The sequence below is a fragment of the Eleginops maclovinus genome, chromosome 15 (genome assembly GCF_036324505.1).
Source record: "Eleginops maclovinus isolate JMC-PN-2008 ecotype Puerto Natales chromosome 15, JC_Emac_rtc_rv5, whole genome shotgun sequence".
NCBI classification, from domain to species: Eukaryota; Metazoa; Chordata; class Actinopteri; order Perciformes; family Eleginopidae; genus Eleginops; species Eleginops maclovinus.
In genome coordinates this window covers 8,862,212-8,877,612 of record NC_086363.1, presented here as the reverse complement: position 1 = coordinate 8,877,612, position 15,401 = coordinate 8,862,212, and the positions used below count along the sequence as shown (strand labels likewise).

Genomic DNA, 15,401 nt, shown 5'->3' with positions numbered 1-15,401 from the left:
GAACCAAGAGCAATAATAAAATATTCATGGGAGTTTCCTTTTTTGTTTTGTTTCAAATCCTAGAATTAAAATCTGTGTTTCTTTCGTTTCCGTTCAACTAAAAACTGTTATCCCTTTATTGACCCCTAAACCCAATTAACAAGCTGGCATGCACGTTAGAAAGCAGGTAAACAAACAGAGCATAGCTAGCCTCTGCTCACAGGGAGGGCTGCTTGTATTACCAACCCGGAGGGAGTTACAAGCCTTCTGATTGTTTTGGCATTTAGACTTGATGTGACGTCAGTTAGGAGTTGTTTTGGGGTCTGTCGGAGGCATTGCTTAGTTTTGCTCGACACTTCCATGAGGACTAACATAGGAGGAGGGACTGTAGAAGAGGAGGGCCAAGTTGTACTGCCTTCAGCTCCTAATGAGCCTCTTCAGCTGGAGGTGTTAGGTGAATGCAAAATATTATTCCATCTTCACCCCCTGAAACGTGACATTACCTTAGAGCAGCAGTCTTAAGTATTTAATATATGCATGTTTTTGCTTTGGTTTGCCAGCTCTGTTCAAATATTGCTCTAAAATATAAATAAAAAACTAAAATAATAGGATTGAGGGAATAAATAGGCATTTCAAGTATTTTTCCACATGAGCAGTCTACCTGGCAACCCTTAACATTATTTTAAAATCTTGTAGGACAGCCTACACTGGCCTGGTTTCTAATTTTTTTGACACTTTGGTAAATTGCCTGAACTCTGTCACTTTGGACCAAGAGTCTGTACACTAAATGTGTCAGTTTGAAGAACAGAATATGACCGGATGAAATAAAACCTTTGCTTTTAATATCCTCCAACAGGAAGTGGGCGTTCTGGTGTGACGAAATTGCTCCAAAAATCCCACTTCAATGTTGCTCTCGTTCAACAAAGCGATTTTGCCTTTGTGAAGTTTGTGTATCACTTTCTTCAAAACAACAAGTCTTGTGCAGATATATAAAATAGTGACCAAAAATAATTTCGTTTTTATCATTTAGGAAATGACGGCTAAAGGAGAGACATGACTGATGATTAGTATCTTTATTTACATATATTACTATTTTATTATATATTATATACTATATATATATTTTTATAACAGTGTTCTGTGAAGTCTTTGTTAAAGTGTGCCTATTCTAAGTGAGCTGGAAAATAAACAAACATCTGCATGTTTACCCTGATTTTCAATGAATACAAATCAGGACTTATAGGCATTCTCCCTGGTAAGAAATAGTTCTGTGTGTAAAGTGTGGAAACGCATAACGTGGATATGAAAGGTCTCTTAGTCAAACGGATATCAGCATCACTCTAACAACATACACGTGAGTTACGATCTAAGAAAGGAAATGCTTTATCCACCACAACACAATAAGGGAGGATGTTAGTCTTACATTTCCTACAAGTTACTTAGTGCTTTAATCCTTACTTCATTCCAATAGTATTTGCTTCATGAAGATATTGATGCACATTGCTATTGACCAAGCTCCATAATATGTGGTTGACCACAATAGCACATAAAATATAATGCATTCTAGACATGATTCAATGCAACATATTTCCCAAAGTTGTGTGTATTCAAGCTTGTCTGTATGAATGGTCCCACCAGCATGTGTAGCAGTTTTGAAGAGTGTAAACTCAAACATGTCAGTGTCTATCCAATCAGCAAAGTGTCACTCTCTCTGTGTGTTTGCATTGTCTGTATGTTTGAGTCTGTCTGTCAGAGGTCAGGTACAGCATCAGTGAAGCATACTGTGTTTATATTGTCCACAACAAGCTCACAGCAGGCTGCCTTTCACTTCCCCTCTCTGCATTATTCCCTGCACTTTCTTCCTTATTGTAAAGTTTATTTAAAATCACTCTAATACCCAGTGGTCAATCAACAGCCAAAGTATACTTTAATTGAATTCATAGTTTGTTTTAATTCACTTTCTGGCCAGCATTACTGTTAATTAAACAGAAACTGAAGGGAGGAGAGAAGCCTCCTCTGTGTACACACATACCGGTCTAATCCCCAGCACCGCCTGCAGTCTACATCTCCACCACTCTCCTGGACAGTCACTGGCAAGTTCAACTCATTTTTGAGAGTGTTTTATGGTTCCATCATTTTTAAAGTGTTTATGATTCATGTAGGGGGGATCGGGAACCGTACAAACACAGAGCAAGGCCTGTGTCCTTAAGAGTCCTTGAAAGTACATTACATTTGTTACCATGGAGGGTTTGGGCACACTATATCCTGACTAAACCAGAAGGATCTATCTCAATAACTGGGAGATTTAAGAGAACAGAGAAAAATCCTTTGACTGTTTTGCTCTCTTTGCTCTTAAGAGCTACAAGAGGATGGCGTGCAATATTGAAGACAGCTAAAGTCCCTTTTCCAACGGAGAATTAGAATGCCTGGAAATCGTGAAAACATTGGGTCAACTGTATCTGAAAGGTCACAGTGGAGAAATACAGTGTGTTTACAGAAAGAGTGACAAAAGCTGGCATCATGGCTTCTAACGCTTGCATGGGCTTTGCTAAATCCTTTCATATTTTCACTTTTATTTGTGTTTATTTCTGTTATCTCCAAAACTGGAGCCAATTGAGTCGATATACAGATTACAAAAGTGAATACTAATCACTTCATTCAGTCATTTAGCTCCAAATTGGTGTTTGACTGACCTGTGAACAGTCAGGGTGGCCAACAGTGGTACAAATAATTGTCCACTTCAAAAACATGAAATCATTTTTGCTTCAAACAAGGACCTTCTAGCTTCTCGAGAATCACTGCTACATAGTCAGGTTTGATTTGGGTTCCCACATGGCGTCACACACAATATTGCAAGACAGACACATTTCTCAATGGAGACTTTTTGGCAAGGCTGCTGGATTGGTAAAGCTTAAAGTGAAAGGAGATTAGGAAAGTGTGAGAGAGTCCATGACAGGCAATCGACCCGGGACCCACGTTTTAGTTTCTGCAGTTAAACGCTGAGTGACACACTCAAACACCAACTTCCCCGCTGGCCCAAACAAAACAGAGTCTGTTCCCCTCTACAGAGCGTCTGACTGAGACACACACACACACACATGCAAAATGCACACACATTCACATACCTTAACAAAATTAACTATTTTCTATCCCGTACACACCCACATTCACTTACACCACCAGCAACTCTCACATTCATCTTGGCACAGTGCAGTCAAAAGAAACACAAGTACAGAAGCTCAAAATAGGCTGCTATATTTCCCGTCACACACATGCAGTTATCAAAAAGCATACATCTCAGTAGTATTTATGCTTAATCTCCGTCTTAATCTTTGTTGTACTCATTAATTCCAGTTTCCAGTTCTATTTTGTGGGTTAAAATATGTTTTCAGTTCCCTTCTTTCACAACCTGTTACTTTCCGATCCATGACGCAGAGAAAGTAGATTGAAGACTGGAGGAAACTGAGAATCTGTAATGTATGTGGGTACGGGTGACAGAGAAAAAATGTGGAACATCAAGTTCTATGCCCAAATAACTTTCCTTAAAACCAGTTCAAATCTTACGAATATTCTGCACGGGAAGCTGTCCACTTTTCGTAATTTCTCCCAGATTTCTTGATTTTCTACCTTCAGAGAGACTATATCTACAGCCTATTAATCGTATTGTTCCCTCATTTCCCTTCACATGTAAAACATCCAATCCTACATAAAACAAATACTACTTTTGAATTACTTTAAAGTCAAATTTCCTCACCCCATCATCGTAATGAGCAGAGAAGATTACTCACCATTACCCTGGCGGAGGTGCTACAGTGTGTTTGTGTCACTGTTACATAAGAACCCCCCCCCTCCTGAGGTCAATAGAGTATAGAGGAGTCAGTGTGTGAGACAAGGTTCAGGCCCTTAGGGTCTCTGTGCTCCAGTCAAGATCACGTCATGCAGGTGGGCCCAGGCACTCATTCATCTTTTAATCTAGGGTTTTTCTGCTCTCATGGCCCACATGAGCGCTGGTGAATTATGACGGTGTGAATATTATATTCTTCTGCGTCTGTTAGCTGGTGGTTGTGGGTGTGTCTGTGCTAATAGAACATACTTCTGCTTTATCCTGTATGACAAGGGGTTTGAGAGTCAGCTTATAACTTGTGTGTGTGTGTGTGTGTGTGTGTGTGTGTGTGTGTGTGTGTGTGTGTGTGTGTGTGTGTGTGTACATTTAAGTTGTAGAGAATTCTCGGAAGCAGAGTACTTCTTAGTGAGGAAATAAGGGTAGGAGACATTACAGCAGTCAGGACTGTGCCCATTACAATTGCTCTGGGAAATGACTGTAAATTAATAATGTATTGCATTGACTGCTGCAATATCTAAATCACATTAAGGGCTGCAAGGATTCAGCGGAGTGACTATGCTTCAGTGTGTGTAGTGTGTAGAGTCTGAACCGGCAATAATACTGCATTTTAGTGGAAATTAAAACTTCAAAAGTGGCTTTCAATTTGTCCTGCACATTATTTAAAAAAAACATTGTTCTTGTGCTGTAAATTCTACATATGGCAAATGCATGTTTTGTTTTGCAACACTTGACCAAATCACAATGATTTTTTGACAGCCGTTGTGTGCAAGCGTGTGTGTTCATGCATGTTCTGTGTGTATGTGTGTGTGAGTGTGTGTCCACAGGAAACCAATCTGACCCACGGGATTAGCGGCTGACTTGGTGAGTGACTCTTATTCTGTTCCAGATGTTTATCACGTCATAAAGCCTCAAGCCCTCTGTGAGAAATAGGTAGGAACACAAACTGCTTTCAACACACAAACACATGTCCCAGCTGCAGCCCAAGTTGTAGCACACACACATAGAAGCAGAAACTTCCTTTTTTTAGTCTTGATAAAGCCTGACATCAGAACAGATGCAGCTGTCATATGTCTTATTGCTTCTTCTTGTCATCATTTGGTAAAGCATAAAGACAGTAATAGTGGCTAGTTATATCTAAGGGAAATCTCATTTTGAAGTGTTCCCTTCAGGGTATGCATGTACATTTGAAATCTGTGTAATATGAAAAACAGTTGGCAACTTCATATCAGAACAGACACCGCCACATTCCCTTTACTGCATCAGTTATAGAAGTATCATGCCTTAAACATAGCATGCTCTCCTCTCCTAAAACACCAGCATACATTTAGCCTTTACAACACTGTTGCGCTTGTTCCAGTCGTGCGTAATGAACGCCGTGTAGCTGGAGCGCACCAGCTGAGGTGTCAGTCATAATCCACATACAGTATGAATCTTTACAGTTGCTAAGTTCTTGTTACCATAATAGATCCCAATCTCCCTCTGACAAGTCAGAACTGATATTCAAATGTTGCAGAGGAGTGCATTCCTTTAGGATTTAATGTGAATTTGTTGACTTTTAAACCTGGATGGATATTACATTTAACAAACAGAGACAGCTGTGCACATTCAAATATAAGTATGTACGCTTTTAGTTAAATGTGTCTACAGTATTTGTCTGGATCAACGTTGGTGGTTTAAGGGTTATGAGTGATGAAAATAAATCAAGATAACTCCTCTGAGGTACCGTAGCCTCCGGTTGCATTCATAAAAGACACTTTTCCCGAGCGGTCAGCGAGAGGTGCAAGCGTTAATAATTCTCTTTTCATTTAGGATCAACTTCCATTTACAGATCCAAAGCAGGACGTGTAGACGCAACTTTAATGCAACTTCTAGTCAAAGAACTATCTTTAATGGTGACGCGCTTCAGCCAGCAGAGGAAAATGAAAAGTTCTTACCGAGATACTGTCGGATGTCCAGCAGGATTCTAGGGGGTCCTCCGTTCAGCTGGTAAAACAGAGAAGCGAAACAGAAGAAGAACAGCGTAGCCATGCAGAAACCATAACCTCGCAATGAAAATCGCAGCGGTAGGGCAGAGAGTAAGCTGTACTTTCTGTTGTTTCGCTCTCTAACGTGGTTTGGAGTCTGGTTGTTGCTGTGAAGGGGACTGCTGCTGAAATTCTTCATCATCTCCTCCTCACAAAGTGCCGTGAAAAGTCACCCATCCGCATGTGGAAAGTGAAACTTGTCGCTTTGAGAGCATTTGAGTCGGACGGGCAGTTGTTTTGGAGACGCACAGGCACCCAGCTCTCCTCCGCTGCCGCAGCCACGGGGTTGTTTTCTGCGCAAAGCGTTTCGCTCCTGCTCGGTCCCTCTCGTTGGCCCTCGTTGGATAAGTGTTCCTTCCTTCCGTGCTTCCAGCCAAGTTAAGGGTCCATCCTTCTGCTCCGATTCTTTTGGGTGTCAGATTACTGAACGTGGAAAGAGAAAAAACTTCCACCTCATACAGGATTTGGTGTGCAATCAAGTGCGTAAAACAGCGTCACCCAGTGTTCGGGGAGGGAGGGGGCAGGTAGTCGATGGGCATTCATTGAAATGAGTTTGATTTGTAGCAGCCTAAGAAGAGACTGACAGGATACTGTGGACAAAGTTTTAAGCCAACTGCGTATTTCCATTTTTCATTTCAGTATAGTGGTAGCCTTATCCTTAACCAAAGCCTCGACAATTTGATGACAATAAAATTCTATAGTCTCTTATTAATGATTTTGAGATATGACATGACATTGCATTGTCTCCTGTGGTTATCACTGTATAAAATGGAACAGGATGTGTTATCACCACACCAAGGTAAGGGCATAAATCTTTGATGTGTTGAAAAGAAAGTGAGATCAGTATCTTCTCACTTGTGTGTGTTTTCAACTTTCTCTTTCCCCTGAGGCAAGCTGTAAGATACACTGAGCCATATATTTTTCCACAGCAGGGGCCAGAACCCACCATTAGACTAAAACTGCACTTAGGCGACAGACAACCATCATTCAACACAATAACAACCTTGGCCTGAGACTTTCACTGGTGACAGATACAGTAGTCAAGGGAGCAACAACGGCTGTGGAAAACACTTTGGCTTAAAAGACTAAATGTATTAAAGAGCACAATTATTCTATGAAGGGCCAATTGCCTTGGATTTTCCTCAGGTAAATTAACTGTGAATAGGAGTAGTGAATTTTGCAAGCTAGGCACAAAATGTGTGAATTCATAATGGGTTTATTGGCCAATCTCCTGCAGCACAGCAGTTTATTCCACAGTGAGGATGTCAGTAAGGTCACTGTTGTAAATTAAGTTTAGGCTATTTAGAACTACTGGCAAGTGGGACTAAAACAATATATATTTCTGGTGGCGTGTTACCTTTATTTTGACTGTGGAAGAAAAGTGAAGCACCTGAAGGAAGCATACACAAACTAATAATTAAATGCAATAAACAGTGCTTCTACCCACCTGTTATTACTAAAGTTTTGTGCACACTACTAACGTCATACTAGGGTAAACAATATTATTGTAGAAGTAATAGTAGGAGAGAAATGAACTTCATTTCTGCAGGACAATCGGACATTTGAGCATGGCCCACTGTGCTTAAGACTAAGAGGCCACTTAAATGAGTTTAGGTGACCATAGTGAAAATCAATAGGATCTTGTGCAGGGGGGAACAACCATAGGAGCTACAAATTCACATAGTTGGATTTGCCGTCAAACTTTATAAGTCAAACTTCAACAACATCACAAACTTTTTAAGTGATTTCAGATCTCTCTAAACTCTAGAGGGAAAGAATTTTCAAGTGAAGGATCAACAATAGTGTGACACACTCTACACTTTGCTGATGAGGAATCATTGGCACCATAATGACTATGTTCACCTTCCTGTGACTTTGTGTCTGTTAATTATCATGAAATATGGCATTACCCTGACACAAAGGAACGCTCAAACCTGATTGTTTGATTTACTGAAGGAATACTGAAATTAAATCTGAATATCTCTGCTAGTAAATATTTTGATCCAATGGCAGACTCATCATAGATTGTATACAAGGATGATGTACACAGATGAAGCCCTGCATGAACACAGCAGAGGACAATGGTTCAGAGTAATGTGAATCTACCCGAGCCAGAAAGCCTTCATTGCATTACGGTCTCCTGTTTTCCTCCTGAGACAGTTTAAAATGAGAGAGCAATTGTATCTGTTGGAGAGAGAGTTGTGAATTGGAAACTAACTGCACATTTGTATGAAGGACAATTATTGCTCAGCGGCTCCTTTCTAAAGAGTTACTAACCAAGGACGACCCAGTAAACAAGTTCTGTTGTTTTTCTTCCTAAAAGAAATGCTTGTTCAGTTGTATTTGTTTCCACTCAGAAGAATGCCAAACACCAGCCCAAATAGAAGTTATGGGAGTTCAATCTCAGATGCAGTCTCTTGGGACATTTTTATCAAATTGGTTTCACTGTCTGTTGAGCACCTATTTGGGGCCTTTTGACATGAATAAGAATGGAAAACCTCTGTGGTTTCATTTACAACAGCTGCACTACAACACGAACCAGACAGGCATACTCTCCTGTCTTCGGGATGTGTGCAGTTTCTTTTATTTTTTTATGATGCATTACAAGCCAGAGAAAGCAAAACATTGTTTTTGAGCCCGTTGCTTTGACTGTTGTACAGCAGTTGTTATTCAGAGTCTTTTTTTTTTACCTTTGTGTGTGTGTGTGTGTGTGTGTGTGTGTGTGTGTGTGTGTGTGTGTGTGTGTGTGTGTGTGTGTGTCAATCAGAAGGCCAGTGTATGGCAAGAAACAGTTTTTTATTATATTTCAGAATGACATAGTTATGGACATTACTTTTGTTGTTTCAATACACAAGCAAATCTGTATGGACAATCATTAGGTAGATGAAAACCAAATAAAATAATTTGTACACATATTTTACAATACATACTGTAGTTCCTCACTGGCTAAAGCAATATGCATTTTGCAGGAAGGTATTGCTATTCATATAGTACAGCTAATTACAGTCAATATGAAAAAAAAAAGAAAAGCAAAAATAAGTTATATAAATATCAATTACATATACAGAATGTGCAGGTTTTGCAAAGCATTTCATATATGTAATTAATCATTTATTTTTTAAGAAGACTGCAAAAACAAACTGGAAGTGAGTAACTGGAAATGGTTAACCCGTGGATGTTAGCAAACTTGGCATTGGGAACTCAAAACTAAAATAAAATACCAGCATATCCTACTGAAACCCTTTGAAATACCTGACAACAAATGTCCATTTATGGACCTGTGAACAAAATGTAGCCAATTCTGCCTACAAAACAGCTAGATTTACCCTCTAAAGTGCATTTACAGTGTCAGTATTTTCATTCTTTACAAAACACTTCTTGAGTCTCTCACTTTTAAAAGAAAATGACCCCCACCCACGCTTTTCAGAGCACCACTTTTGATTGAAGAAATAAAAAGGCATCAAACATCTAGCTATCAAGTGCCCACTGCAACAAAAAAACATACTCTAAATTTAGAAACACCACTTGGTCAAGTTTTAATTTTGAACTGCATGGAATAAATCTTCAGGTCAGTTCTTACCATGAAAGAACTTTGCTGTTAGAAATTAAAAAAACACGTTAGCTCCATTTTATGCAGGGTGAAATGGAAGAGCGATACGAATGTGGTTGGTTTTGTTATCAGTTTTTAGCCCAAACTTTTTGTAGCAGGCTGACCTGACACACTGTTTCCCTGATTTAAGAAACTACTTAGTATCATGGTTAATGCTGGCCTTGGAGGTCATTTTTCCACCTGATACAACTACATGTATCCTCAATGTGTTCCAATAAAGAATTCCAGACATGTATTATAGCTACAGTATAATTGGTTTAAAAAGTCCCAAACAGATTATTTTCAAGCTATAAATCAAAATGTTCAACACTGTAACCAAAGAGTAGACAGTACAATAAATTCCAGATATGACAGCCGAAATGCCTTTGGAACATTTCAATTTTCTCATCCCACAACCCTCTGCATGGAGCATGAACACTGACTTTGTGATTAACATGGTGCGACGTGTATGTCATGCCTTTTTTTTTTTTGTCATGTGGTCTTGAAACCACGATCCATCAGAGGCATGTTTTGTGGTCCACATCCATGTGTGTTGCTGATGTGATCTGGTCACATTCAGAACAAAAAGGCGTGAACTTTTAAGCACAGTTCAGCCTGGTGGTATAGTCGATACTATACATGGGTTAATGAAACTTTTCATTCATAATGGTAAGGCAACTTAAAATGTCCTTGGATACACAGGGAAAGTTTTGTTACTGGGAAAGCTGATCGTGAGGCTGCGCATCCAAGATATGCAGTGAGATAGGACTTTTAATATAAAATGAAATATAAAGCTGTGATGTCAGCAGTTTCAGCTTAGAAATGACTGAGAGCGGGCCTCAAAATAAGGCTGCAACATTCAAAAGGCAAACAAAATGTTTAACATATAAATCATTTTAAAATGAAGATATGCGTTATGCTATAATACAGAAACATGATTCAAAATAAGCCATCTCAAAACCACCAGTTATTCATAGTTTGGTGTGTGTATTTAGTTTATTAAAAGTCCAGATATTAAGTGAATCTATTAGTGCGAATGAAACGCTGAATGAGGAGTAAATCACTTTGGCCGAGCTACTTCCTTTAAAGACCGTCAGATAACGTTGCCTCGCCACAAAAGATAAAAACGAAGCACTTATGAAATAAGCAGGAAGTTAAACGTCTTTCTGTAGTTAAAAAACATCCATCCTACAAAAGAGTGTGCTATCTTCCTTCAAGGCAGATCCAAGTCTTTATTTTAAGACGTTAGGGGGTGTCTTCAGAAAGGAAACCATCCCACAGAGTCTACAGTCTTCTTTAAAAAGGCATCTAATATCTTGTCTTGGCTGTAAGAGTCTCCTCAGTTTCGTAAACATTTGAGAAAAAAGTGATAAAGAGAATAAGCGAGCAGGGAGGCTCACTTTCAATCTTTGACACATGCGAGACAGGAAGTACTGCAATGCTGTGGTCACTCGTTCGATCTGCGAGTCCTGTGGCCGATTTCTCTTCGGCCGCATATTGACCATGTTTTAAAAAAAAAAGATGCTGACCAGTGAGTTGATACCTGTTATTTTAAACGACTCCACCAGCATGTTAGGACTGCACCTCTCTGTGGGAGCCGACCAATCGGGCCTCACTGACCAGCCGGCGAGCGTGCCTTTCATCTCGCACCCCTGCTTCCCACAGACTGCTCTCAGTTAACAAGGCAACGCCACTCAGCGTGTCGATTCCCGCCGCCGCCAGAGATGTAGCGTACATGGGAAGGCCGATGGAGGTGAGCCAATCAGAAATAGTGCTGATGTTAGCTGAGGGCAGAGGCTTCCGGCACATTTCAGTCAAACCTCCAGAAGGAATCTGAGTGGGGTGAAAAGGCACAAGTTACTGTAGCTAATCTGATGTTGTAATGAACATACACATAGACTAGAAGCGATAATGCACATCTGCCAACGTGTACGCTCATTCATCCAAGCATTCATGCATTCAGACACACAACTTTACAAATACTTGACCTTCAGGCAACTTTGGCTTTTTTCCTACCAAATAATACCAACGTTATAGGATAAAAATAAACATATTAGGTCTTCAGACAGCATTAGTCTACTAAAAACCATAAAACATCAATAATTCTCTTTGAAAAGTATATCTCACCCAGCTTGTTAATCATAACTCCTCAATCATAGGGCCACCAGTGTTCATTTCAAGAGCTTAACTTTCTCCCTCTTTATAAATCTTAAACAAAGTCTCCATTGAATTAAATGTCTCTTTGCAAAATCAGTGCTTTTCTCTTACGGCCATGCGGTGTTGTTTACGGAGCTCTTTGACCCTGAGCTGGTCCATGGTGGAGGCCACATCCTTCACAGGCTGTTCCAAGTCCTCAGAGTAACGCTGCACCAGCGGCTGGGGGATGGCACACCGGCCATGCTGGAGGAAAGAAGGGACATTAGACATATACAAACTGAAGAATACACTTCAACCATAAAAAGAAACATACATCTAAGTTTTCAAAGAAGACTTTATGTCACTTTTGGATGTGTCAGACAGCAGTGAAAAGGCAACCAGGGAGACAACATGAAGTGTTCTGATATTAAGGATAGTTTTGACTATTATGGTCTTTATGAAGACAAAGATGTGGTTGTGCATGAACAAATGAAGCAGGCTAATTGCATCATTTACCTCTTTAAGAAAATCTTCGGGAGAGGTAATGAGCATATTTTCAAGAGGTGTTAGAGAAATAGGAATATAGACACTATAATTAAATTCAGGTCAGTGTCCATGTTTTTCTGGCTCCTAATAAGAGCATCACAGATCATCCAAAAATATTAGGATGAGAGAAGAGGAAAGAGAGAAACAAAGGATTTCAACCATTGTAAGAGCAATCACTGTGTGAAGGACGAAGCCAGGCAGAAAGCTCAGCTTAACTTTTTGAACATGTTTTCTTGTTCTTTCCCTCTTTGTGTAGACACCTGGAGTAATGGCAGGTTTCCAGCAAAGCCTGTTTTTGGTTGGCTGAAGTGGACCGGAGGTCTTTTGAGGATCAAAGGGTGTGTGGATGGAGGAACTGAACTCTCTGGAGAGACGAATGGAGAGCAGGTCATACAAGCCTACCGTTCACACTGCCTTGAATAAACGGGGCCAGATGCCTTGAGGTCGCAACAACGGACACATTTCAAAATGTAAAATGATGTTATCCTCTTTTAAAATGCCTAGCGATGGATATCATTTAAAATGTTCTATTCCCTGCCAATAGGATTTCAGAGATTTGGCTGCTTTACTCCAACGGTATTTATTTTAAAGCTAAGTTTTGAAATGATAAACATGTGTTTGTATCCCATAGTCTGCTGATTCTCTAATTAATATGAACAAATATCTTAAAGAGTAATAAAAAACATTCAAAACAAGGTCAATTAATACTTTACTGTTTTAGACACTCAGTGCTATGGACACATTTAACAATGTTAAAACACCAGCCAGATTATTATTATCATTCTCAATTATTAAAAAAATGCACTGCTTAATCAGCAAGCTATATTTAAATGTTGTCTGCATTTTTAACCTGTGTGACCTCTGAAACCATGACTGCATTTACGTGTAAACTCCCGCCCTCACTGTTACTACTACAGTGTGCCTCACACATCCCTGCCAAACCCCTTCTGACTAACAGGAATCCACCAGTGCTGTGCTGTGGTCTCACACATATTTCTCACCTCATCTCTTGATGCCTCTGTGTGTTTGTTGTTTTCCTGCCAGTGCGGGGGCTCAACCATGTTAAAGGCGCCCAGCCTGGGGTCTGGCGAGTGGCAGAGGGTTTTTTATAACCCTGTCTGCATTAAATGAGATTCAGCCTATAAACTTAATAGTCTCAACCGCATCATAGTGAGACTCAGTCCTGAGTGTTTCCCTGAGCTCCAGGCAGCGTATTTATTTTTGTGAATACACACAAACACCCACTAACCAATACAGTTAAATGAGAAACGGCAACTTCACACAAAACGCACAAACTTTAGACTCTATTTTTACACTGAATGAGTCCCAACCAAGTCGCTGGTGTTGTTGGACAAAGTAATTAAGATCTAAGCTGCAGTAAAATGATGACTGAGTTAGGCATGTTACGTCGCTAAACTGAAAGAGCCTGATGCCAGAAAGTATTGCCCCGAGGTGTCTTGGAGCCCCGTTTTTACATTAACCATGGAAAAATGACTTCATATGGTTAAGTCATGTTTTGGCTCAGATGTGGTTTTTAACAGAATACCTCACCCCCACCATAAACTTTAGTGCGTGTAAGTTTATTTAATTATCAGCATAAAAACTTATGTGACAGTGTGTAAAGAGTTCCTAATATTTAAATACTGAAGGAATCAAGTTTCGTAGTTTCGTACTTTGAATGGGAGGTCTTATTGCCGGCATCTGGCCACATGTTCTGAAGTGAATACGGTTGTAACTACTGATCCCAAATGTATCTGTGTAGTTATTGATCTACATCAAAACCAAAATCACTGCAGATATATTTGTAATAAGGTGAACTGTGAGGTGATTTTTCATTTCTCAGGTGTGGATTAATGGAACTTTACCAACCTTATCAGAGTAGGGCTCCTCGGTAAGATCGATGCCCTCAGCCTCCAGCCGTTGTTCCAGGAGGGTAAGCAGGTCAGGACCCATCTTGGCATGGGAGATCTTCCTTGCAACAGCCACCTTGCCACCAAGGTCTGATAACCAGGGAGGCTGCACTGCTGGTGGGGTGCCTGAGTCCTCACCCATGGATGAGGAGGATGAGGTGGCACAGGGGCTGGCGGGGGTGCTCGGGCTCTTAGCAGGCAGAGCAGGCGCCCCGAAGCTTGGGCTGCCGCTGCTGCTGCGGATTATAGGGCTACTGGGGTGAGAACGGTTGAGGGAGTGGGTAGGGGAGGGAGTGGGTGATGGGGAAGAGGGCAGGGAGAGAGGGGGGTGACGTAGTCCGTTTGCCATTCGTTCCCTAGACTTCTTAGCGGGAACGGGAGGAGGGACTGGAGGCTTCTTGGCGTGAGTCCGGATCACCCTCTCCCCACTTGTATTAGACTCAGGGGGACTTGGAGTAGGACTGGAGAGGAGCTCTGGAGGACTGCGGGTATGGGTTGGGGGACAAGGGGGGCGAAGAGGCAGCTGTGAGGGCAGGGGTGGTCTCTTGACCCTTCCTTTTGGGCTCACTGTTGGAGCCCTGTTCTGAGCTGGGGAACCCTTGTCTCTGCAGGCCTTGGTGGGGCTACTGCTGCCTAATTTTGGTTCTTTCTTGGCACTGTTAAGCTCCACACACAGATCCTTCTGCTCAAAGTTCTGCTCCCAGTGCAGATCCCCCAGAGAGTGGGAGCGCTTCCAGGGTGCAGTGGTCTGTAGGGTTCCGTCCAGGTCCTCACAGCTGCGGCTGGCCGGGATGAGGGACCGTCTTTGGGCTTTTTGCAGACCTAGCAGGTTGAAGCCCTTCAGGGAGGGTTTGATGAAAAAGTTTTTTGGGAACTTGCGCTGGTTCTTGTTGTTCTGCTGCAGAGCTTCTGTTGAAAGGGTCATGGGCAGGGTGGGGTAGTCGGGAGAATGGAGGCCGGCTGAAGAACGACTGGAACGAGAGGCCTTCCTGCTCTTACCTGCAACATAAAAACATTTAACTCTTAGTATTGACATCCAGACACTTTCACCCAAGTGCAACCAAGTCTGAAGATTAAAAGTGTGTTCCCCTCTATTGTGAAAAAGCTAAGAGTTACTCCTCAGCTTGCGAAGGCCATGACTTCATTAGGATAAAATAAGATCCATGTTAACTCTGACTCAGCATTACTCTATTTTTCCACATGGCAGCCTTTTGTCCACATCAGGTTCCTTTATTTATGTTGGATCGAATATTTGTAACATTGGAAACACATGCTCACAAAACAAAGCTACGTATTTTTATAAATCAATCTACTCATAAGCATTACATCCTTATTGTTAAATGCTTATCTGTAAACCCAAGTCAAAATCAGAG

At 41.0% G+C, this 15,401-nt stretch overlaps 2 protein-coding genes across 6 annotated transcripts in view; both read right to left on the bottom strand.

Moving 5' to 3' along the window:
- The window catches only part of usta (uronyl 2-sulfotransferase a), a 45,612-nt gene extending 39,363 nt beyond the window's left edge, over window positions 1-6,249 (bottom strand). The window contains exon 1 of the mRNA XM_063902212.1: window positions 5,758-6,249. Within this exon, the coding sequence (XP_063758282.1) occupies window positions 5,758-5,989 (232 nt within the window). The 5' untranslated portion in view covers window positions 5,990-6,249. The remainder of the gene's footprint in view (window positions 1-5,757) is intronic.
- Window positions 6,250-8,624: 2,375 nt separating this feature from the next.
- sash1a (SAM and SH3 domain containing 1a) overlaps window positions 8,625-15,401 on the bottom strand; it is a 147,362-nt gene continuing 140,585 nt past the window's right edge. For all 5 annotated transcript variants that reach the window (XM_063901908.1, XM_063901909.1, XM_063901912.1 and 2 more), the window contains 3 exons: window positions 13,988-15,027; window positions 11,705-11,836; window positions 8,625-11,269 (listed from right to left, as the gene is read on the bottom strand). In XM_063901908.1, the coding sequence (XP_063757978.1) occupies window positions 11,009-11,269; window positions 11,705-11,836; window positions 13,988-15,027 (1,433 nt within the window). In that variant the 3' untranslated portion in view covers window positions 8,625-11,008. The remainder of the gene's footprint in view (window positions 11,270-11,704; window positions 11,837-13,987; window positions 15,028-15,401) is intronic.